Genomic DNA, 24,493 nt, shown 5'->3' with positions numbered 1-24,493 from the left:
GTTCAAATAAAGTTCAACTAAAGTAAATAACTAAAAATAAAGTAATCCTCATTTGTGGACTTGTATTCAACTTTGAGATCCTATAATACCCCTTTAAGTGAAGATACACTGGTAAATTTCTCAATGCACAATCAAAGCTAAATAGGATGGATCGTACCCGAATAACTCAGCCAGATGGAAGTGGCAGAGATAATATGTTAGAATTACTATGGTAGCGTGATGCTTTGGTTCTTATCTTTTTATCTCCTACTTTTGATACGTTATAAGGCAAATTAATAAAAATTAATTAAAGGGAAGAGGAGAAGACCCATAACGTTTAGGAATTTAATATAGACTTTAGGATTTTAGTATAAGCTAAACTAATAGAATGGATGAGGAAAATAATCAAAAAAAGGAGAAAAAAGATAAATAAGATTCTTGGCTTTAGAGAGTGTCAAGTCATCTTCTCTCTCTCTCTCTCTCTCTCTCTCTCTATATATATATATATATATATATATATATATATATATATATATACTAGTCTCTAGGCATGCGCGTGTGCTCCATATATTAATGAATATAAAATTTTAAAAATTATAAATATTATTAGATGATGTAATTGAGTTATAAAAAATTAAAAAAAATATAAATTTCGTTAACTAATGAATATTTATTCTCCTTCTTGTTATATAACATAAGTGAAAGTACATAGAAAAAGTTAAAGCTCATTCGAGTGTTGATGATTAATTTCTCGCATTCAAAATGTTTGAAATATCCTAAGAGTCTAAAATGATGAAATTTAAATCAAATTAATTATATAACATAAGTGAAAGCACATATAAAAAGTTAAAGATCATTTTGGTGGATAATATATGTTATTTAGATGGTCAAATTCTCGCACTCGAAATGATTAAAATATTCTAGAAACCTTAGAAAATGAAATTTAAATCAAATGTGTTGTATAATATGCGCAAAAATATATATAATTCGAGTGAGAGATTATATACTATTTAGATGGTCGAACTCTTGTATGCAAAAAGTTAATTCACATTTCATAGTATGAAAAATAAATTATTGTTACACCCTAAGAAGAAAAGAAAACAAAGATTGACAAAACATTTATTTGAACACCAAATTAAATAAAAGAAAGTAAGGGAAAAATAATGATTACATCATAAATAAATGAATGACAATTTGAAAATAGTAAATGATAGATAAATAATTAGTTAAAAAGGAAATTTCGCTTTTTGAATCCGGCTACTAAGGATGAGAAAAGATTATGTAACGATCCGGCCGGTCGTTTTGAGTATTTCAGCCTTGTTCCCCCATTTACTTCTTAATTTGTGCTTTACAGTTATTATGTGACTTGCCTGGGTAATTGGTTCGGGTCCGGTGAGGTTTCGAAATGAATTGAGACACTTATTAGTCTCAAAGATGAAAACTTAAGTTGAAAAGGTTGACCGGATGTTGACTTATGTGTAAACGTTCACGAAATAGAGTTTTGATAATTTCAATAGTTCTGTATGGAGATTTTGAACTTAAGGAGTGTGTCCGAAAAATTATTTGAAAGTCCGTAGTTAAATTAGGTTTGAAATGACTAAAATGGAAATTTAAGTTCGAAGTTTGACCAGGGAGTGAACTTTTTAATATCGGGGTCAAAATTTGATTATGGAAATTGAAATAGGTCTGTTATGTCATTTATGACTTGTGTGCAAAGTTTGAGGTCAATCGGACTTGATTTGCTAGGTTTCGGCATCGAATGTAGAATGTCCTAACGTCGTTTCTTCAAGAATAAGTAATATCACAATAAGCAATATGAGCTCCAAATTCAGTTTTGATTGAAGCATTAGATCCGTATTGAAATTTCGGAGCCATAGCAAAAAGAATCGTCGAATTCGGACATCGTATGAGAGAGTTATGCTCATTTACGTGTCGGGAAAGATTTTCCATCGCCGCCAGCGCCCAAAGTAGTGTGGGGCGCTAGCCCTGGCGCTGGCAATTTTTGGAATTCTGGAAACCGACCACAGGTAGCGACCCACGCTACCTGTCGCGCTCGAAAATAATGGAGGCTCTATAAACGGGGGTTTTTAGTCATTTTTGACATAAATATAGTTAGGGAGCTCGGTTTAGGTGATTTTCAGAGGCAAACTTCACAAATTGAACTGGGGTAAGTAATCTTAACTTGATTTGGTATGTTATTCATGAATTTAATACTATTTCCAGCACCTATTTCGTGATTTGGGGGATTAGAATAGAAATTTTTCAAAAATTGATTTGAGGGTTTGAAGGCCGAATCGGAGTTGGAATTTAGTAATTTTTGTATGGTTGGACTAGTGGTGGAATGGGCGTTCATATTTTATAACTTTTGTCGGGTTCCGAGACGTGGGCTACACTGTTGATTTTTAAATTAATTTCGGATTTTATTGTGAAATTTAGCATTTTCATATGAAATTGATTCTTATACCTCGTGTTGATTGTATCGAATTATTTTGACTAAGATTCGAGGTGTTCGGAGGCCTAATCACGAGAAAAAAGCTTATTTGGAATAAAGAATTGCTCGGATTGAGGTAAGTAACACTTCTAAACTTGGTTCTGAGGGTATGAATCCCTGAATTACGTGTTGTATGAATTGTTTGGAGATGACGCACATGCTAGGTAACGGGCGTGTGGACGTGCATCATAGAAATTGTGACTTAATTGATTCCATGGAGTTGCATAATAAAATAAATGTCATTATCCACATATCCTCCACGTGTTAGAGGAAATTGAGCTGAGACTCATGTTAAAGATCATGTTTAGGCTACGTGCTGATATTTTTGGGAACCACATAGGTCGTATTACTGTTGAATTATTTGTTTAATTGTAATTTTTGTACTCAGTCACATCTATCATTTGCATATCATATTTCAGTCTCTGTTGCCATTCATTGATACATCATATCATCATGTCGGGTTGATCTTCATGTCATTGAGAGCCCGAGAGACTGAAGATTTTGAGTGATATTTATGGGATCGGGTTGCATGCCACAACATATTATATTTATTTATGCCTGGATCTGGCTATTATAGCGCTTGGGCTGAAGGAGTTCCTCCGGAGTTTGCACCCCCCATAGTGAGCGCGGTTGATTTATATTGAGGGATGGATCTTCCCTTGGCATGGATCTTGCCCGAAGCATTTATATTGAGGGATGGATCTTTCCTGGACATGGATCTTGTCCAAATCATTTATATTTGGGGATGAATATTCCTCTGGGCTGGATTGGCCTTATAGAGTACTGTATATATATATATATATATATGGGATGGATATTCCCTAGGTTGGATTGGCCATATACAATACTGAGTGATTGAGTATTCTGAGAGTGTGAGTACACGAGATTTCCATTGTGGTACATCATATACAACATATACTTTGGCATGTAGATATAGAGATGTCATATTCCTCATATCATGCCGATTTTATCTATTTTTCCTGTACTGAGTTTAACTGTTGAACTGGAAAGCATGCCTACATTTCTGTACTATTATTTCTGTACTAGATTGTACCTATTGAGCTCGTCACTACTTTCAGCCCAGAGGTTAGTCTTGTTACTTATTGAGTTGGTTGTACTCATACTACACCCTGCACTTCATGTGCAGATCCAGGTGTTCCCGGACACAGTGGGTGTTGATTCCTTCGCACATTTGATTTTCCGGAGATTCAGAAGTAGCTGCCGGTGTTTTGCAGACCTTGTCTCTCCTTCCCTATCTTCTTACTTATTGTATTTAGTCTCAAACTATTATAGACCGTATTTTTCAAACTTGTGATGTATAGATGGTCATGTACTCTGTGACACCCCGATAGTTGGGAATTCCGCGTTATGTATTGGGTTTCTATCCCGTTTATGAGAACTCTTGCTATTAAATCTGTTTTAATTCATTCTTGTTAAAAGTGTTGGAAATGTTTGTGAGAAGTCGGCTTGCCTAGTACCATGTTAGACGTCATCATGACGGGTTAGGATTTTGGATCGTGACAGATTAGATGGGATAATATCAAGACAAGAATTAAAACGCCCAGTTTCTAACATGTGTAAAAGATGATTATGGAACCAATCTTGTTAAACTGTGATGATCATCGACTCTTGCAAATCTTAAAGAAGTTCAAAAGTTCATTCCTATAAGTTTACTTCCTGATCAACCTAATCTTCTTTTCACCGTCCCTTTTTATGTCTTCCACTCTCATTTCTCTTAGGCTCCAACCCATCTTATTTTTCCTCTACTTAAAGCATAGAGTTTCTTGCCTCTGTTTTTATATATTTAAATGATAAGGCAAACTGCTGAGGCTTTTAGCTTCCAAGTTAAAAAAACATGATTATTACTTAGTTAAAACGGTTTTATCCATTAATTAGAACGGTTATCCATTACTTTTTAGTGTCTTTTGAGATTTTAATAGGAATTAAAGGTGATTTTTAAAAGTTAGTGATGCCACATCACCCTGATTAATACCACAATTATATATAATTATAAAATATAAATATAAATTAATTGATAATTGCCTTTTTATTTGCTTTCAGATTTAAATTAACCGAACTTAATGTGAAAATTCATGTTACTTAAAGGAGTGTAATAACAATGAAAGTAATGAAGAAAGATGTATGTAGATTTGTCCAAAAATGTTATTGTAGAGTATTTGCTTAAAGGGTGTATATATATATATATATATATATATATATATATATATATATATATATATATTGTTTAACTCACTTTTTGTAGGTAAAACTTGCTTTCATATGTTAGCTAGCTGCACATACCTAACGTAACTACTTACTGAAATTAGTTTTTAAAAATTGTGTAACTTACATCGTATTTATTAATTTTTTAAAATGATATCGTCGGTGAATACTTTCTAATTGTGCAACACTATCAGTAAAGTCTTAAATAATGCAAGCACCAGCTGACTGGGTCGTAACGGCAGGACGGCTTTCATCAAATGGTAACGAACAAACTCAGAACTTGAAGTAAAAACAGAGTGTTAGAAGTGTCAAAGTGGCAATGACTGAGAGCTCCACTCTGTCCCTCTACCTTACTTTGCTTCCTACTTTACGCGTTGCCATGAATATTTTATTACTTTTATTTTCGACCATTAATATTTTATTACTAGTGCTATCAACTTATCTACTTCATTAATTACTCCACTGCTGTAAGTCAAGGTTCTCCCTAAAACTAACTTCTCTAACCTTCGGGCAGGAGTATGGTCAGTGGCGACTCTAAGACTTTGGGCAGCGAGTTCATTGCCTTGGGACCCCAAATTTATTTTAAATTCTTATTATTATTATTACTATTATATATTATATAATTTATATAAATAATTAGAATAAAAAAAGTGTTACAATATATTTTTTTTACTTGATTGAGGTTATTTTATACAATAAATTTATAAATTATGATAATTTTCTTCCCTCATTAATTAGTATATTTAACAAGAGTGAGTTGCTCTAGTGGTGAACACTCTCCATTTCCAACCAAGAGGTTATGAGTTCGAGTCACCCCAAGAGCAATGTGGGGAGTTTTTGGAGGGAGGGAGCCGAGGGTCTATCGGAAACAACATCTCTACTCCAGGGTAGGGGTAAGGTCTGTGTACAAACTACCCTCCCCAGATCTCAATAGTAGGATTATACTGGGATTAAGGGCCTAGGCCCCGAGATTTGTTGAGCCGCCCCTGGGTAAGGTCTGCGTACATTCTACCTTCTTCAAACCCCACTAATGGGATTCTACTGGGTTATTGTTGTTGTTGTTGTAATTACTCTATTAAAACCTGTCATCACTGTCCATTGGAGACACATCCAGAATTTAAAGTTTATAAGTTCTTGCATCGATCTCAAGTTACTCCTATTTTAATTTATATGATGCACTTTGACTAGAAAAAAGAAATAATTTTTTTTAAAATTTATGGTCTAAAACAAGCATAAATATTTATTGCTATAAATTATCTTATTAAGGTAAATGAAAAGCTTAAAATTAACAACAACAACAACAATAACAACAACAACAACAACAACTAGGGCTGTGCATAATTTGGTAAATACCGAATTAATGTACCGAAATTTTTTGGTATTTTGTATTCGATATTTTGTTATTCGGTATGGTATTTGATTTTTAAAAAATATTGATATTAGGTATGGTATTTGGTATTTTAAAATGAAATACCGAAATACCGATACCATACCGAAATATATATTATATTACACAATACACATATTATTAATTATAACATAAATATAAAAATCTAAAATTTTACTTTTCATTATTATCTAAATTCATCAATTAACTCTAAGAAAGTAACGAGACATTTCTAATGATCAAATTTATTCTTTTATGTACAGTTTTCTCTCTCTGGGTTGATATTTGCTAGTTTTGGACAAAATTTTTATTAACAAATATTTTTAGTTTTGTACTTTTGAGTACTTCAATTTAGAATATTATAGTCTATGACTTTATGCATGAGTTAGTATTCAAACCGAAGTTACCAAACCGAATAAACCGAAATCGAAAGGAGAAAAATCGAACCATACCGAATTTACTTAGGTACGGTATTGGTATTGCATTTTAAGAAATCAAATATCGAAAATACCGAACCGAAATATCTAAATACCGTATCATACCGTACCGACCGACGAACACCCCTAACAACAATAACAAACCCAGTATATTTTCACAGGTGGTATGAGGAAGGTAGTATGTACGCACGCAGACCTTACCTCTACCTAATGAAGATGAAGAGGCTATTTTCATTAGACTATCGGCTAAGAAGATGAAGAAGAGGAGGAGGAGGAGAAAAATAGGGAGAAAGAATAAGTAGTAACAACAGGGAAATACGATTATTGAAGAGAATACACAACATGACATAATATAAATCTAAGAATATGAAGGGACATGAATGTTACTAATACTATTGGCAAGAAAATGAGAAACTTCAACTACTTACTAATCTTCTACTCTAATCATCGACCTCCACATCTTCCTATCAAGGGTCATGTCCGCGATAAGGTGGAACAACGTCATGTCCTGCTTAATTACCTCTGATCAGTACTTCTTTGGCCTACCTCGACCTTTTCTCAAACCCGCCATGGCCAACCTCTCACACCTCCTAACACGAGCATCAACATTTTTTCTCTTAACATGCCCGAACTATCTCAGTCTCGACTCCCGCATCTTGTCCTCCACGAAGGTCACTCCCACTTTGTCCGGAATAACCTCATTCCTAATCTTATCTATCATGGTACATCCAATCATCCATCTCAACATCATCATCTCAACTACTTTCATCTTCTGCACATGAGAGTTCTTCATTGACCAACACTCAGCGAATACAACATAGTTGGTCGAACCACAACTCCGTAAGAAAAGCTTAAAATTAAACTATTCTTAAATATAAAAATATTATTTTTCTGAAACAAATTTAAAATAAAGTGTATCACATAAATTAAAATAAAAAACAATATACAATAATATTTTTTTACTACATATATAAAATCTGAAAAGTTACTTAGCTGAATCATAAAGGACACTCAAGATCCGCCCCAGCCCCACTTACCATGTCAAACTTTGGAAAAACTTGTCAAGAAGGGAACGGGACTGAGCCAGATAAGTGGCATATACAGTCTACAGAGCATGTCATCGTTTTCAGCGTACGTTTTGAGTTCTCAACACAAACACGCTCTTTGTCAAGTGTCAACCTTGACCTCATAATATCAGGAAAATTGGAAAATCCCTTCACTTCATAAGATATTTACACACGTATACTCAAAAAATATACTCTAAACTAAAACAAAATTTTGACTTTATACAACAGAAGAAATCGTGTTTCTGACTTCCAGCAACATTAATGAATTAAAATTAAAACCATCCTTTTTCATTACAAAGATTCAAACATTGACAAAATACAAAAAGTTTTCGTATGAGTACGTATGACTCCGCGGTCTCTTCAATGCATTACTTCATTAAATACATCATCAGCAAAAACTCCAACCCCTTTTTCTTTCTTTTCTTCTCTGTATTGCACTGAAAAATGCCGAATATATGGAAAGCATTTTCACTATCATCAAGTTCCCACTCTTCTTCTTCTTCTCCTTCAACTAGTACTACTTCTCCTACAGATTCACCTAATACACGTCGGATTTACGGCGGTGGAAGGAGGCTGACAAGGCAACGCAAATTGCGGCATGTTAGTGATGATGAGCTTCGTTTATGGGGCCTCAATATTCAGTCCTTAATTATTGATGAGCGTTCGACTTCCTTACCGGTTTCTCCTGAGTTTTATGCGGATTTCGGGTCGGGTTCTCGGTCGCCCCACCACCTCCGTCACTGGTCCAAGTCCTCCCCTGTGCCACTGCCGTTGCCGCTTCCTGAGCTCAATAAACAGAATTTAGCGGTTGACTCTAATTTGACGGTTAGAGTTGACAGGGATATAAGCCCTCCTCTTGCAAGGTTAGTATTGTTCTCAGGAAGGATTCATTTAGCCTATTTCAATTAGTTTGGGATTAAGGGTGTGTTTGGTACAAAGGAAAATGTTTTACTAAAAAATGAGTGATTTTATTACTTATTTTTTCTTGTTTGGTTGGTGAGTACAGAAAGTACTCGTTTTGTTTAAATGAAAGAAAATATTTTTGCTACGTCACCAAAAGAAAGTACTCATTTTATTAAAAACAATAGCTTATTTATTTCAGTAAAAAAAAATACTTAGTTTTTTGAAATAAAAGAAAAATACTTTTTCTAAATCATGAAAATAAAGTACTCGTTTTGTTGAAATGAAAGAAAATATATTTTTACATCATAAAAAAAAATATTCGTTTTGTTGAAATGAAAGAGGTGGGTGGGTGCGGGGGGTAGGGGATGGGTAGGGTGGTGGTTTGGGGGTGGGGTGGGTTGGTGGAGATTGGTGGGATGGGGAATATGGTGGAAAGGTTGAAAAAGAGATTAGGAAAACGTTTTTCCTTCTTTTGATGGGGAAAACATTTGAGTTGATGAAGAAAATATTTTCCAAAACATTTAAGCCAACCAAACATAAAATTTGGAAAATATTTTCCTTCGTACCAAACACACCCTAAGTGGTAAGTGTTTTCGTTCTAAAGATGAAAGCTTTTCAGTTTAGGGTGTGTTTGGTACCGAGGGAAAAAGACTTCCACAAAATGTTTTTCATGAGGAAGAGCTCATTTGGCTTAGCTGATTGCAAATAACTCATAAGCTCGAAGTGTTGAAAAGCACTTGCTGAAACTGATTTTATAAATAAATAGTTATGTGTTTGAAAATTGCTGAAATTGATAATAAGTAGTTGATGTGTTTAGTAAAAAATGTTCATAAGCTTTCTTATATTAAACTGACTAAAATACCCTTAAAATTTTACAAAATATTATAAATTAAAAAGTTTATTTCGTAAAAAAAAAAAGAGGAATAGTATGGAATGAACAGAAAAATATAAATTTTATTTTGGGAAAGGTATTTTGTGAGTTAAAAAATATTGCAACAACAATAACAACATACCTAGTATTATCCCACACCGTGAGGTCTAGGGAGGGTAGTGTGTACGTAGACCTTACCCCTACCTTGTGAGGATAGAGAGGTTGTTTCCAATAGACCCTCGGCTCAGAAAAGTATAGGCACCACATTAATGAAAATATAGACAAGAAGGGACAATACCAAAAAGCCATATAAAAGCAGAATAAAAACAACAAGACAGTAAGGTGATCAACAATGAAATAAAATAATGGTTAGTCATAAATATCTACTACCAACAGAAAGCGAGACTGCATACCAATACAACTGTTATGAACACTCTAGACTACCTACTCTACTACCCTAATCCTCGACCTCCATACCCTACTATCAAGGGTCATGTCCTTGGCCAGCTGAAGTTGCGTCATGTCTTGTCTAATCACCTCTCTCCACCTCTTCTTTGGCCTACCTCTACCTCTCCATAGGCCCTCCAATGTCAACCTCTCACATCTCCTCGTCGGGGTGTCTGTGCTCCTCCTCTTCACATGACCAAACCGCCTAAGTCGCGCTTCCCGCATCATGTTCTCAATAGGGGCCACACCAACCTTGTCGCGAATAACCTCATTTCTGATCCTATCTAACCTAGTGTACCCACACATCGATCTCAACATTCTCGTCTCTATTACCTTCATCTTCTGGACTTGAGCGATCTTGATTGGCCAACACTCAGCCCCATACAACATCGTTTGTCTGACCACCGCTCTGTAGAACTTACCCTTAAGTTTCGGTGGTACCTTCTTGTCACAAGAAACACCGAAAGCGAATCTCTATTTCATCCATCCCTCCACAATACGATGTGTGACATCTTCATCAATCTCCCCATCCCCCTGAATAATATACCCAATGTACTTAAAACTCCCTCTCCTAGAGATGACCTGCGAGTCCACCTTACACTCCAATTATTTTGTCTTGGTCCTGCTCAACTTGAAACCTTTAGATTTAAAGGTCTGCCTCTATACCTCTAATTAAGCGTTCACATCGTCTCGCGTCTCGTCAATCAATACAATATCATTTGTAAATAACATGCATTACGGCACCTCCCCTTGGATGTGTCGCGTCAGTACGTCCATCACCAAAGCAAGCAAAAAAGGGCTGAGTGTCGACCCCTGATGCAAACTCATCATAACCGAAAAATGGTTTGAGTCCCCACCCACCATCCTAACTCGGGTCTTTACTCCATCATATATGTCCTTAATCAACCTAATGTAGGCAGCAGGTACACCTCTAGCTTCCAAACATCTCCACAAAACCTTCGTCGGAACTTTATCTTACGCATTTTCTAAGTCGATGAACACCATATGCAAGTCCTTCTTTCTCTCCCTATACTGTTCCATCAATCTCCTAACAAGGTGGATGACTTCTGTAGTCGAACGCCCCCGCATAAACCCAATCTGGTTCTCAAAAATAGACATACTTCTCCTCACCTTTAGCTCTACCACTCTCTCCCAGACTTTCATAGTATGGCTAAGCAACATGATACCCTGATAGTTATTGCAATTTTGGATATCACCATTGTTCTTGTATACATGAACCATTGTGATCCACCTCCACTCTTCGGGCATCTTCTTTGTTCTAAAAATGACATCAAATAACCTAGTGAGCCACTTCAGACCTGCCTTTCCCGCACTCTTTCATAACTCCACCGGAATTTCATCCGGCCCGATCGATTTGCCCTTGATCATCTTACGCATAGCCCCCCTCAACTTCATTAACTCTAATCCGCCTACAATACCCGAAGTCACAACAACTCCCAGAGAGTTCCAAATCATCTAGTAAAATGCTCTTGTCCCCTCCTCGTTCAATAGACTATGGAAGTAGGTCTGCCATCTCCGACGGATAAGTCCCTCATCCAGCAAAACTCTACCTTCTTCTTTCTTGATGCACTTCACTTGGTCTAAGTCCCGTGCCTTCATTTCTCGCGCCTTGGCTAACCTGAACAACTTCTTATCCCCACCTCGGCCCTCGAGTTCCTCATACAAATGACTAAAAGCTGCATTCTTGGCCGCCGTAACTGCTAGCTTTGCTTCTTTCTTAGCCAACTTATAATGCTCCCTATTCGCCCTCTTCTCCTCCTCGTCTACACTTTCCACTAGCTTCAGATATGTTGCTTTCTTGGTTTTCACTTTTCCTTTCACCTCTCCATTCCACCACCAGTATCCCTTGTGACCACTAGAGTAACCCTTTGAGACCCCTAATACCTCTCTCGTGGCTTTCCTAATGCACTGGGCAGTCATGGTACACATAGCGCTTGCGTCCCCACTACTCCTCCAAGCCCCTATAGTCACCATCTTGACTCCCAACTCCTGCGCTTTAGCTTCCATCAAGGCTCCCTACTTGATCTTATGTTGGCTATACATCGCCATCTTCCTTCTCTTCCTCGTGATCTCAAGGTCCATAACGAAGAGCCTATGAAGGGTCGAGAGGTTCTCACTCGGGATGACTTTACAATCCATGCAAAGACCTCTATCCAACTTTCTGCAGAGTAAATACTCAATCTGAGTCTCAGCCACCGAACTTCGGAAGGTGACCAAGTTCTCCCTCTTCTTCGGGAAACTCGAGTTTGCTATCACTAAATCAAATGCTCTAGCAAAGTCCAGCAGAGATGTTCCTCCTCTGTTTCTATCTCCAAACCCAAAGCCACCATATACATCACCATATCCTCCAGACGTCGCTCCAATGTGGCCGTTGAAATCTTCTCATATGAAAAGCTTTTCCGTATGTGGGATACCATACACCATCTCATCCAAATCCTCCCAGAAGCGCCTCTTGACTTCCTCATCCAAGCCTGATTGGGGTGCGTACGCACTGATTATGTTCAACGTAAAACCTCTAACAACTAGTTTAATAGTCATCAGCATGTCATTCACCCTCCTAACCTCCACCACTAGTTCACGGAGGTCCTTATCAACCAAGATACCTACCCCGTTCCTGCCCCCACCCTCCCAAAATACCAAAGTTTGAAATTGCCCACATCCCGTGCCTTATATCCTACCCATCTAGTCTACTATACATAAGCTATATTAATCTTCCTTTTCTCGAGAATCTTCGCTAACTCTACAGATTTTCTAGTCAAAATTCCTATGTTCCAAGACCCCACTCTCAGCCTAGTAGCTCCCTTAGCCCATTTACCCCCCGAGGACAAGACCTTACCCTATCATCGTTCACCAAAGCTACTATAATCTAGGAGTCACTACACAAGCATTATCCCAAAAACAAGCGATAAAAATAAAATGAATTATCGAAATATAATCTACCACTAAAGGTCGTAAAACAGGTGAAGAAATAAAATAAAGGAACTAACGAGAACTATAATCTACAACTAAACGTCAGAAAAATAGGTGAAGAAATAAAACAAAGGAACTATAATCTACAACTAAAGGATAGAAAAACAGGTAAAGAAAAAAAATAAAGGAACTAAAGGAACTATAATCTACAGGTAAAAGGACAGAAAAATAGGTAAAGAAATAAAATACAAGAGTTAAAGGGGACTATAATCTACAACTAAAAGTCACAAAGAAAATGTATAAAACTAGAACAGAACTACTAGGGGATATTTGAAATAAAGATGTAAACAGGTAGATAACAATATAAACAAATAGGCAAAGATATCACTAATACAATTAATTTGACAATGCTAGGGCGAATACTAACTAAAGATTCAAGAAAACAAATAGGCAAGCAAGGAGATACAATTGCGCTAAAATATCAAACTATTAAAATATCAAGACAAGAGAGGAACAATAGAACCTGAATTGCAGCTCTTGAAGTTAACGGAAATCTGGCCGGCGGTGATGGATTGCGACGAACTGGAGCAATACTCTATGTATTTCTCGTTCAAATAGGAAGAAGAAACTTCGAATATTTTGTGCTTTCTCTAGAATTTAGACCCACCAAGAAATCTGAAAATGGACCAAAGAATAACCCTATTTTTTCTGCCTCTCTTCTCCGAAATCTGGAATTCGCCGGCAAATTTGCAGTTCTATTATGTGCAGAGGATTCAGAATACGTGAAAAAGAAATACAGCGGTTATTTTGGTGTATTCGTGAGAATGTTGGCGGAGGAAGGGGAAACGTGGGATGTATTCCGCGTGGCTAACGACGAGTTTCCGGCGGATGATGAGATCAGGAGAATAAAGAAAGATAATAAAGGAGGATGTATGAAGATCAAAACCCAGAAATGGATTTGGCTTATTCGGGTTGATGAATCAGAAAAAAAATGTATAACAGAGAAATTTCAAAAGAAAACCAAACTAGCAGAAAGCTGATAATCCTCTAAAAGTAGTCAACCAAGACACTGGGTCATAGTGGCCCAATAATATTGATCGGTGAGTTAAAAATATTATTAAGGATAAAATAGTAGAAATTTTGGTTAAACTAAAAGTGCTTATAAGCTGAAAAACGATAAGTTAGGGGATGACCAGCCTATGGCTTATGACTGATTTTGGCTTATAAGCACTTTGAGTGTTTACCAAACTCGTAGATAAATCAAAATGTGGTTATAAGCTAGTTTGACCATCTTATAACCTTAGTCAAACACCCTCGAAGTCATTTTTTGGTGTTTGGTGGAAAATGACTTCCATCACTAATAGGCGGAAGTCATTTTCCTTAAAATTATGTTAACTTTCAACTTCATATTAATTGCTTCAACTAACACTTAAACATTAATCATTATTTTTAATCTCTATTACTCAAAAGTTTCATTAAAACACTCTTTGATTTGCAAATATTATTATTAATCATTAATATTTAATTTTCCCCGGAAATAATTACATTTTATAGGATGCCATGCCAAACAGACCCTTAGAGTAACTCGTGTGCAAAGTCATGAAGAAATCGTAAGTAGTTGGTTCAAATTTGAATTTGTTTATTTAATCTCCTCAACATTAGATATTAAGGACGTTTAACCATTTTAACTTGGTCTTAGTGTCAAATGATAATTTTACGTGTGCTAGTTTGTTTTTCGGTAACAATGTTTGATTAGCTATGATGAGTTTGTAAGAACAAAAAATGAATGCAGAACTGTTAACCTGTTGCAAATTGCAGGGATACTTCTGATCGAACTCCAGCTGAGGTGACAAGTTCTCAGCATCCAAGATCATCTACTCCGACTTATCGGCGTAGGTGGTTCCCTCAGGATCTGAATGCCGAGGGTGTTGAATTCAGGCTGAATGTTCCTGCTAGAAGTGCTCCAGGTAGTGGTTTTACAAGCCCCGTCCCAAGCCCAAAAAGGTTTAGCACACAGGACCTTTTCCATCCTCCATTTCATCAGCCGTCATCACCTTCAGACGCTCAGTACTCTTTCCAACTTTCACCCACAAGGGTTATATACAGTGCTGATCATTCTCCACTAAGTAGCCCAACATTACCAAATCCAGTTAATAGAACCAGGAATCACAGAATTAGTGCTGTGCATTCTCATCATAAATCTCTTCCGGAAAGTTCTCTGGCTTGGACTGAAGCTAATAACATCGATGTGCACCCGCTACCCCTTCCACCAGGAGTTCCAAGACAACCAGAATTATGTACCATTCAAAGCAATATGGATAAACCATGTGTATCACCAACAAAGGGTCAATGGCTAAAGGGGAAGCTTTTAGGTCGTGGTACATATGGAAGTGTATATGAAGCTACCAACCGGTAAAGAATAAAGTTTGCTTAATAAGTAATTTGGTAGGAATGTAACATTCGCTTCTGTTTCTTTTTCTCCCTTTTGACAGTGAAACCGGTGCTTTATGTGCAATGAAAGAAGTCGATCTTACTCCTGATGATCCTAAATCAGCTGAATGTATAAAGCAGTTAGAACAGGTGACTTCCTCATGCCTTCTTAGTCTACATAATAAAAATTGTGTGTAAATTACAATTTTTTGAGTTACACGGCGAGAGAAAACATATTTTAAAGGTCAAATCTTTTGTAAGTGAAATGAAGTGAACTTTAAATAAGTAATAAGCATGTTATATACTACCTCCTGGTTCTCTAACGTGCATTAGCAAATTAGTCAAATCAAGGTCCTTTGAGATAACTATCATGTGCCTGAAGATGCAAAATCAATAATGTATCCATAGAGCTACTTTTGTTGACCATATTCTTTGACTTCGTAAACCTCCTTCACGTTTTCATCAGCTAGATTTTTTTCTCGGAATGTTGGTAACTGGCTTGTGGATAAAATTTGAGGTTTTATATTGCTGTATTTTCCAATCTATTATACACAGTTTATCACATTCTAGATTTCTGAAAGGATGAAGCATTGTACTGGATTGCAATTATGGCGTGTTTTTCACCAGTTTATGCTATTCTAAATCAATTCAGTTTCTTGCTTACATCTGTTGTAGGAAATAAGAGTTCTCAGGCAGTTAAAGCACCGAAATATTGTTCAATATTATGGCAGTGAAATAGTAAGAACACCTATCTTTCTTGTTCTTTTGCCATGTTCAGGCATTTCTTCAGAATATTGAAAGATAAAATGCTTTTGGCATTTCAGATGGAGGACCGCTTTTGCATATATTTGGAATATGTGCACCCCGGATCAATTAATAAGTATGTTCGGGACCGTTGTGGAGCTATGACAGAATCAATAGTTCGAAACTTTACTAGGCATATTGTATCAGGGCTGGCTTACTTGCACAGAACTAAGACAATACACAGGTAGATACTGGGTTCCATTAAAGTTGAAAATGTCACTTCATTTAAAGATTCATTAATGGAACATTAAAGCCTCTGGCTTGCAATTCCATGTTATACCAAGGAAGAACCTTTTCTCTTTACAAAAAAAAAATTGTTTTCTTTTAAACTTTTCGTTGGCAGTGATGCTCAGTCTAATGGTTGGTCTCAATGATTTTTCCGAGCAGGGACATTAAGGGAGCAAATTTGCTTGTAGATGCATGTGGCGTTGTCAAGCTTGCAGACTTTGGATTAGCAAAACATGTAAGCTTTCAGAATTCTAATGCCAAGCTGAAAATGCTAGAGTTTCTTTTTTTTCAAGTAATTTACTGTTTTTAGTATTTTCTTGTAAACGCTAACCTGTCACTTAATATGAATGAGCTGAATCTTTCATCAATTATTTTTTCATGCATCCCTTACTGCTATAATTTTACATCATTCCTCTTTTCCTAGCTTTTCAGCTGTGCAACTGATCTTTCTCTGAAAGGGAGCCCTCATTGGATGGCTCCAGAGGCAGGCATCCTTAAGCTTCTTTCCAGATACTACCTGGCTTTTTCCCTTTCCCTTCTCTTTGTTGGCTTGTACTTATGTTTGGCCTTCACTTTATATGCAGGTAATGGAGGCTATGTTGCGGAAAGATACCAATCCAGAGCTTGCCTTTGCTGTCGATATATGGAGCCTGGGTTGTACTGTTATTGAGATGTTTACTGGACAGCCCCCTTGGGGTGAATTTAATGGGGTAAGTGTTTGAATTTATCTCATTTGAGAACAATGTAATCGTGTTACAAGCGTAAACATATTGTGAGATTCTAGGTTGTCAATATGTCATCATAGCTTGGGAAAATACAAGGGATAATATATAATTGCCCCCTCTGATTGTACCACCGATAGAAACTTAAGGTACACCAAACTGTATAGAGAACCGAGTTCTCTATCCGTTCCCACAAAACACACACAAAGTGATAAGTAAATGACATAACGGAGTTTTACGTGGAAAACTCCCAGTTCACGGGATTAAAAACAACGACCTACACTCGTAGAATTTCAACTTCACTAACCGAGCAACTTTTAGATTATAACATATTGTAACCTAGGAATTAAACTCTTAATCCATCACTCACTTATAATAACTCTATTACAAGCCTCTTTGTAATAACTCTATTACAAAGTTTATAACTCAACTAACTCTAGCCAAGACACAAACACAAGGCTTATGATTTTACAATTGGTTTCCTACACAATGCTTCTAGCTAAACTAAGTAGGATTTACAAGTAAATCACACTAACAAAGGTACAACACAACTAGGGACACATAATAATACAATGCTGGAAACTGGTCCTTCGTCATGTTGTTCTTTGTTCTTGAAGCCCGAAAATCACTTGCAAGTCGCCAACACACTTGAGAGGAAGCTTGATTAATTCTGGAATATGCAAGTATATTGTTTTTCCTTTGCTTCATGTTAATATTGCACAAGTGATGTCACTTGGATGATGCAAGCAATATCTGGTACAAGGCATGTCCTAGAAGGTGGTTGTTGCACTGGTCACATTATTGCGTGTATGTAGAGGAACAGTTGCAGCAACTTTGCAGCTGTAAGCAGTAGACTGGTACAGTCAATAAGGGAACTGATATTCATTTGTTCCTCCTATCGCCTCTTTGACTCTGATTGTTGGAACTTGTGTCTCACTTGATACTTATTGTTCTTGAGCACTTTGAGGATGTGTAACAAGTTCTCCATCTGGTTCTCATCATTAAGTTTGTTAGATCATCAAAATATAACAGGGCACATAACCTATCAATTTTCCCTTTTTTGATGATGACAAACTTGTAATAGAAGTTCCCCCTGAGAACAGTTCCCCCTGAGAGCCAAAGAACCAAAGTACCACAGTATGTCCTGTATTCCCCCTGAACTTGTTCCCCTTCAATTAATTTTCCCCCTTTTGGCATCATAAAAAGATTATTCACAAGTAATAAGCAAAAAAAAGTCTAGCATGATTAACTCATGCCACATGTGTGTGCACAAACATGGCTAAAAATATAGCATAAGAGTATAGCATACATAGTAAAAAGGACGAGATTCTCATAAATTGTTCATAAAAGGGAGTAGAATTAGCAGTACCATTTGTTACAAGGCCATTCACAAAATAAAACAACTAAAAAGGTACCATCCACTAAACACAGCAAAATAAAAGGACCAAAACAGAGGACATACAACTTGAACTGGACACTGGGAAGGGAACGATTTTAAGGAGCACTGGAAGGGGGAGGAAGTGATGAAGAGGCAAGGGTTCTAAGGAGGATATCCATTCGAGCATTTGCTGACACTTGCTCATTAAGCAAACTCTCCTTCAGGTCCTCGACCTGTTTCCTGAGATCAGCATTTTTCTTGGTTAGACGGGCAACCTCTGTGCCTTGTGTACTGCTGGAACCAGGTGCCTCCTGGGCCTGACTAAGCTGTCCCTCAAGAATAACATTTCGTGCCTTCAACTTCCTTATCTCTTCATTGGCAAGATTCTGAGCTTCAATCAGTTGAGAGATAGTGAAATTATTGCCAACCCCTCCTTTCTTATCGATGCACTCACACTCTTCTATGGTGGTCTTGGAGAAAGTCTGCTTGCGAGTACCCACTGTAGTTTTTTCCCAAAGGGACCTTGAAGAAGTTAAATACCTTAGTGAGTAAGAACCCGCATGGCAACCCATGATTACCATCCTAAAAATCTGACACTTTCTTCATATGCTCAATCATGATACCCGACAGATTGATAGTGGAGTAGGCATCCAGTGCTTCCATGAGGAACAGGTCTGCCCGTGACGTAATGAAACGCCTTTCTGTGCGTGATCTCGTATAAGTCACACCTCTATTCGGGGTTGTGAAATGGTTGATTGCAATAAAATACCCAACAAGAAGTCGGGATCGAATCCATAGGGAGCTGAGATGGGATTAGTGGTATATATTTGGATAAAGCACGTGAAGTATCTTGGTTGCACTTCTACAAATATGGTTTTGTTTTTACTTATAAGATTACGTTAAGGATTACAATTCTAAAGATATAAAACTAGAGAATATTGTTTTTGGATGATTTTCAAATATATAAAAAGCCCTAGGGGTATGACCTTCACCTAGGTGTTTGCCTAACGGGTTATAAAATTTAAAGCTTGTTTTATTGGTGGGGTGTATTATAGCAATCAACACTCAAATACCCACTCAATACCTCTCGGTAAGAGAGTGATTTTGCCCAATTTGGCTTTCTCAAGTCCAAATGGGTATTGAACAAAACAGTTGATAAAATACTCAAGTCGGATTTTGCTATCTCTAGGTTCAACCCTTTAATTGGGACGATCAATTTCTTGATTTTATCCCAAATTCTTGTTAGCTAAGTTTTCCTAGACTAAGTATCTCTGTCTCAAGTAGAGACCAAGTCAAATAGGCATAAACTAATGTTTGCAACCATTAATTCTACAATTAAAGGCAAGAACAAGGCTAAATAATAAACACAAATAAGCCATAAATCAAACACCCATTAGGTTCACACACTAGGGTTAAGTCACAACCCTAGCAAAAAATATAGCTACTCATAATGGGTATAGAGGAAAATAGAGAAGAAAAAAAATGATAAAACCCATATTGCAAGATTAAAAGATAAAATCCAATGTTAAATCACCAAAGTAAGCTAAATTTGCCTAAAGGGGTAAAGAAAAACGACAACAAGACTTTCAATACTCAAAACTTGACCTAATTTTGTGAAAGTATTCTATTTATACAAAGCTGAAAATTTCGGACAAAATTGCCCTTTCGGAGGTTCTGCGACAGCACAATTATATGTGTGGTCCGCACTTCTCTTCAGATCTTGACTGGAGTTGACTCTGCGTCTGCACAATTCTGGATTGCGGACGTATCTCTCATGTTGTGCGGTCCGCACAATTCTGGATTGCGGACGCATTTTTTATGTTCTGCGTGGTCCGCACATTTCCTGAGTGCGCTCGCATAGCTGTTTCTGCGGCCGCACAATTATTTGCGGTCCGAATTTCTTCTTGAGCTTGAAATGAAACTCTCTGAACTTTGGCTCTTACGTAGCTTCTGTGGCCGCATAATAATTGTGCGGTCCACACTTTGCACTGGGGCTCTGTTGATTTTCCTTCACATTCTGCGGCCGCAGATAGAAATCTGCGGTCCGCACTTGACCTTCTGCGCCTGATTTTTGTCCTTGTTCAGATCACTTCTCCTTGAGTTGAATTTCATCATAGTGGCTCATTTTCCAATACTCCTGCAGGTAAGCATATTTTATCAGTTTTGGAGAATACAATTAGACACTTTTGGACTAAAACGAAAGCTAAAAGGCGCTAATAAGTAATCAAAATTCCCACTTATCAATTCCCCCAAACTTAAGCTTTCGCTTGTCTTCAAGAAAATAAGGTAATTCTCACCTCCACAAGATAAGAGCTATTCCAGCTAATCTAAGGTGAATCAAACACACATCAATTGGGACCAACAATTACCCACAACACTTATGAATTATCAACAAGGCAATGATTTGAAGTTTTAAGCACAAATAGTTCTAATGTGACACTAGAGCATCAAGAGTTGACTTTACTCATTAAGAAAATTCGCTCTTTCATGTAGGTTATTGTGGATCCCAAACTCGTCCTCTTCTACTCTTCGTTAGCATATCTCACTTAAGAATGTAGCACTCACTTTAAGGATTTGTGAAAAGTTCACTCATCTCTCTCAAAAGAATGTCACAAGTACGGCTCTAAGTACCATATGCCTGCCCCTCATGTAAATCACCACTAATGTAAGTTCACTCGGCTTGAAATCACGTACGGCTTTTTCGGAATGTAATGAAGGCTTTTGGACTAAGGTAGGAAATGTTGGAATAGAACGGGTTAATCTTTCCTTAAGTACTCCATTTTCTCTTTTTGGCTCATGCTTTGCCGACTCTTTGAGTTATTTTCTTTTTCCTTTGGGGAACTAGAGAGACTTAACATCACTCTTTCTTTGACATGATATTCGTTTTCTCCTTCTTTATTTTCTCCGTGCTTTGCATTTTTGCTTTTCTTTGAATCCCTTCAACTCTTCAACTTATTCACTTTCTTTTTGTATTTTTTTTCTTTTGTTCTTTCTTTCTTTTTCTTTGCCTTTCCTTTTCTTCATTTCTTTTCTCTTTTTGTACCTTGATACCACTTTCAAATTTCTCGTCTCTCCCCCAAACTTATATTTTAGCCAATTGTTTCTCAAGAGTGTTAAGGAAAGCTCGGGTGCCAAGAGAGGATCACTATAAAACGGGTAAAGGCTTGTAACATGGTTATCAAATAAGAAAGGTTTTTGGCTCAAAAGGGTTGACTAGGGATAACAACATTGGTGGGTCATGAAAAATTTCAAAATGGGTCAAGGAGAGCCTACAATCACTTCTCAAGCCAAGCAAAACTTAGAATTTCGCCTAGTAACACATTCGGGGCAAGTTCTAGACCATTCGCACGGGTACTTGGACTTGCAACAAAACATCTCACCTCTCACGCAACTGGATTGTTCAAGAGAATAGAGTCGAGGGCCCACAACAACCATGTTCAAGATTGAAAATCACTAATGGTTCAACTAAACCACTCGATGATTGCTTAAGTCAACACAAGAATCAAAAGGTCAGTAACTAGAGCTATTTCCTTACAAGAACTTGTTTTTAATCATAAGCATGTAGTTAAGTGTGTTGGTACCAAGTGAAGCATACTTGACTCTTCTAATTCGACTCAATTAGGTCCTCTTATTCATTATTACTACTGTTCTTAGGCTTATTGATCACTTAAACATGAAAAGAAATTACTAAATTAAAAAGAAGTTATTAAAGTAAATAAGAAGCTATTAGACTAAACATTGACTACTAAGAAAACAAAATAAAGAGGCTATGAAGTAAACTGCTGAAAGCATAAATGAATATACAAACTAAGAAAGGGAAAGAGAATATATATATATATCAATAGAGAGAGAACAATATGTACATAATGAAAGTAAAAATAAAAAGAGAATGTTATCAGTTATTACAGGCCAATGTCAAATATCAAGTCAAAATAGACTCTACCCCCTGAATAAAAATAAGCATTGTCCTCAATGCTTAACAAAATAAAAACAAGGAAGGGAAAGAGTAGAGAGGACTCCCTATGTAGTCTCAGTGTTCATAGTATCAGACAGTTGTAGACAAACAGTATGCAGGTTGGGGGAAGTGTGGTCCGCACATTTTTGGGTGCGGCCGCAGTTGGGCTTGTGCAGACCGCACAATTTTGGAAGTGCGACCGCACTGATGGTTTTGCGGTTCGCACAATTTTAAGTGTGACCGCACAATTGAAGTGTGGTCCGCACAATCTTGAGTGCGGTCGCACAATTACAAGCTCCAAAATGATAACTCTCTGAAGTTAGAGAATTGATCGATCTGCGGCCGCACACACTTTTCTGCGGCCACAGATAAATTTTTGCGGACCGCACAATTTTGAGTGTGGTCTGCACAATCATTGCATAATATTTGCCCTAGCCTAATGATCTGCGGACAGCACAATTCCTTGTGTGGCCGCACAGTTCAAAAACAAACGACAGTCACTTAGGGTTTTTCAATTCATGCACAATTTAGATATGGTATTGGCAATTTAGACATGATACACAGTTTACCCATCCCCCAATTAGCAAATTGGAAGTTACCCATACAATATTAAGCTCACATGATGATGAATTTTGACATTAGGGCTAAAAATAACTAAACTAATTATGAACAAAATTAAGCAAATTGAAAAATTTAATGATGAATTGAACATACCAGTAATGTAGTGATGCAAGGAAGAATCAAAGATGATGAAATGAGAGTGAGATGCTTGAATCAATTGAGTGCATTGTGCTTGCCCAAGTTTCAAATGTTCAGAGTTCGTAAAGTTTGAACAGTGGTGAGGAGGAACTATTTATAGTTGGCCGATTAGGTCAAGGACTCAAGAGCTGAGTGCGGTCCGCACTCCTTTACCTATTACAAATTACCCTTTTGATGATCTACGGTCCACATATTTTTTTAGTGCGGTCGCAGAATTTTGTGTGGATCGCACATTTTCTTGTGCGGCCGCACTTTGGCCATTTCTCTGACATGCACAACTTCAGAGAGTTTGCAATTTCTGATCTCCAGTTGTGCGGCCGTAACAAGAATTGTGCGGCTGCCGATCCCTTTCTGTTGTGGCCTTCAAAATTGTGCGGTCCGCACTTTCTTTACACTTAACCACTTTTCCTGAGCACAGTTCCTGCAAAGCACACTCATTCCTGCAACACACTTCAAAATCAATTAGCACAAAACAAGACCTATCTAAAGAAGAAGAAAAAGAAACATGGGTTGCCTCCCAAGAAGCGCCTCATATAATGTCGCGGCACAACGCAGATTACCATCATTCACTTGAAATGAATCACTACCACTACGTGGCCATCACCAACTTTTCCCAGATAGTGCTTCACCCAGTGACCATTGACTCTAAACACTTCATCATTTTTATTCTTCAAGTCCAATGCACCAAAGGGTGTCACACTCATAACTTCAAACGGGTCACTCCATTTAGACTTTAACTTTCCCGGAAACATCAGTAACCGAGAATTGAACAATAACACAAGATCACCTTCTTTAAACTTCTTGTTCCGAATGTACTTGTCATGAAGGTACTTCATCTTCTCCTTGTATAAGGATGAACTTGTATATGCATGGTACCAAAATTTATCTAGCTCATTCAATTGTGCCACCCTTAAGTTGGAGGCGACATCCCACTCAAGATTTAGCTCTTTCAAAGCCCACATGGCCTTGTGCTCAAGTTCCACCGGAAGGTGACAAGCTTTCCCAAACACTAACCGGTATGGAGACATCCCAATCGGTGTTTTGTAAGCCGTCCTATAAGCCCATAAAACATCATCAAGTTTCTTTGAACAATCCGTCCGGTAGGCATTCACTGTTTTTGACAAAATTCTCTTGATCTCCCGGTTGGAGACTTCCACTTGTCTGCTTGCTTGAGGGTGATAGGGGGTCATGACTTTGTGAGTGACACCATACTTGCTAAGCAAGGTATCAAAAGCTTTGTTGTAAAAATACGACCCCCCAACTCTTATAATGGCCCGCGGAGTACCACACCTTGTGAAGATGTTCTTTTTCAAAAATGCCACCACACTTCTAGCTTCTTTGTTGGGTAGAGCAATGGCCTCAAACCATTTTGACACATAATCCATAGCTACCAAAATGTAGGTGTTTCCACAAGAGCTTATAAACGGTCCCATGAAATCAATACCCCATACATCAAAAATATCAATTTCCAAGATGGTGGT

The 24,493-nt window shown here is 37.3% G+C and overlaps 1 protein-coding gene and 1 long non-coding RNA gene across 3 annotated transcripts in view; one reads left to right on the top strand and one right to left on the bottom strand.

Moving 5' to 3' along the window:
- Positions 1-7,783: 7,783 nt before the first annotated feature.
- Positions 7,784-8,365, bottom strand: LOC108944949 (uncharacterized). The gene is made up of 2 exons (XR_001969078.3): positions 8,261-8,365; positions 7,784-8,157 (listed from the first exon to the last, which is right to left on the bottom strand). It is a non-coding gene; the product is annotated as an uncharacterized lncRNA (long non-coding RNA).
- The window catches only part of LOC104095169 (mitogen-activated protein kinase kinase kinase 5-like), a 33,006-nt gene continuing 16,541 nt past the window's right edge, over positions 8,029-24,493 (top strand). The window contains exons 1-8 of one of the 2 annotated variants that reach the window (XM_009601220.4): positions 8,029-8,447; positions 14,555-15,148; positions 15,229-15,316; positions 15,842-15,904; positions 15,991-16,154; positions 16,358-16,433; positions 16,623-16,682; positions 16,783-16,908. In XM_009601220.4, the coding sequence (XP_009599515.1) occupies positions 8,029-8,447; positions 14,555-15,148; positions 15,229-15,316; positions 15,842-15,904; positions 15,991-16,154; positions 16,358-16,433; positions 16,623-16,682; positions 16,783-16,908 (1,590 nt within the window). The remainder of the gene's footprint in view (positions 8,448-14,554; positions 15,149-15,228; positions 15,317-15,841; positions 15,905-15,990; positions 16,155-16,357; positions 16,434-16,622; positions 16,683-16,782; positions 16,909-24,493) is intronic. The other variant, XM_018770426.3, reaches the window with a different exon arrangement.

Source organism: Nicotiana tomentosiformis, chromosome 4 (assembly GCF_000390325.3).
Source record: "Nicotiana tomentosiformis chromosome 4, ASM39032v3, whole genome shotgun sequence".
NCBI lineage: Eukaryota > Viridiplantae > Streptophyta > Magnoliopsida > Solanales > Solanaceae > Nicotiana > Nicotiana tomentosiformis.
Note: the sequence above shows the minus strand (reverse complement) of the source record. Positions and strands in the feature narration are given on the sequence as shown.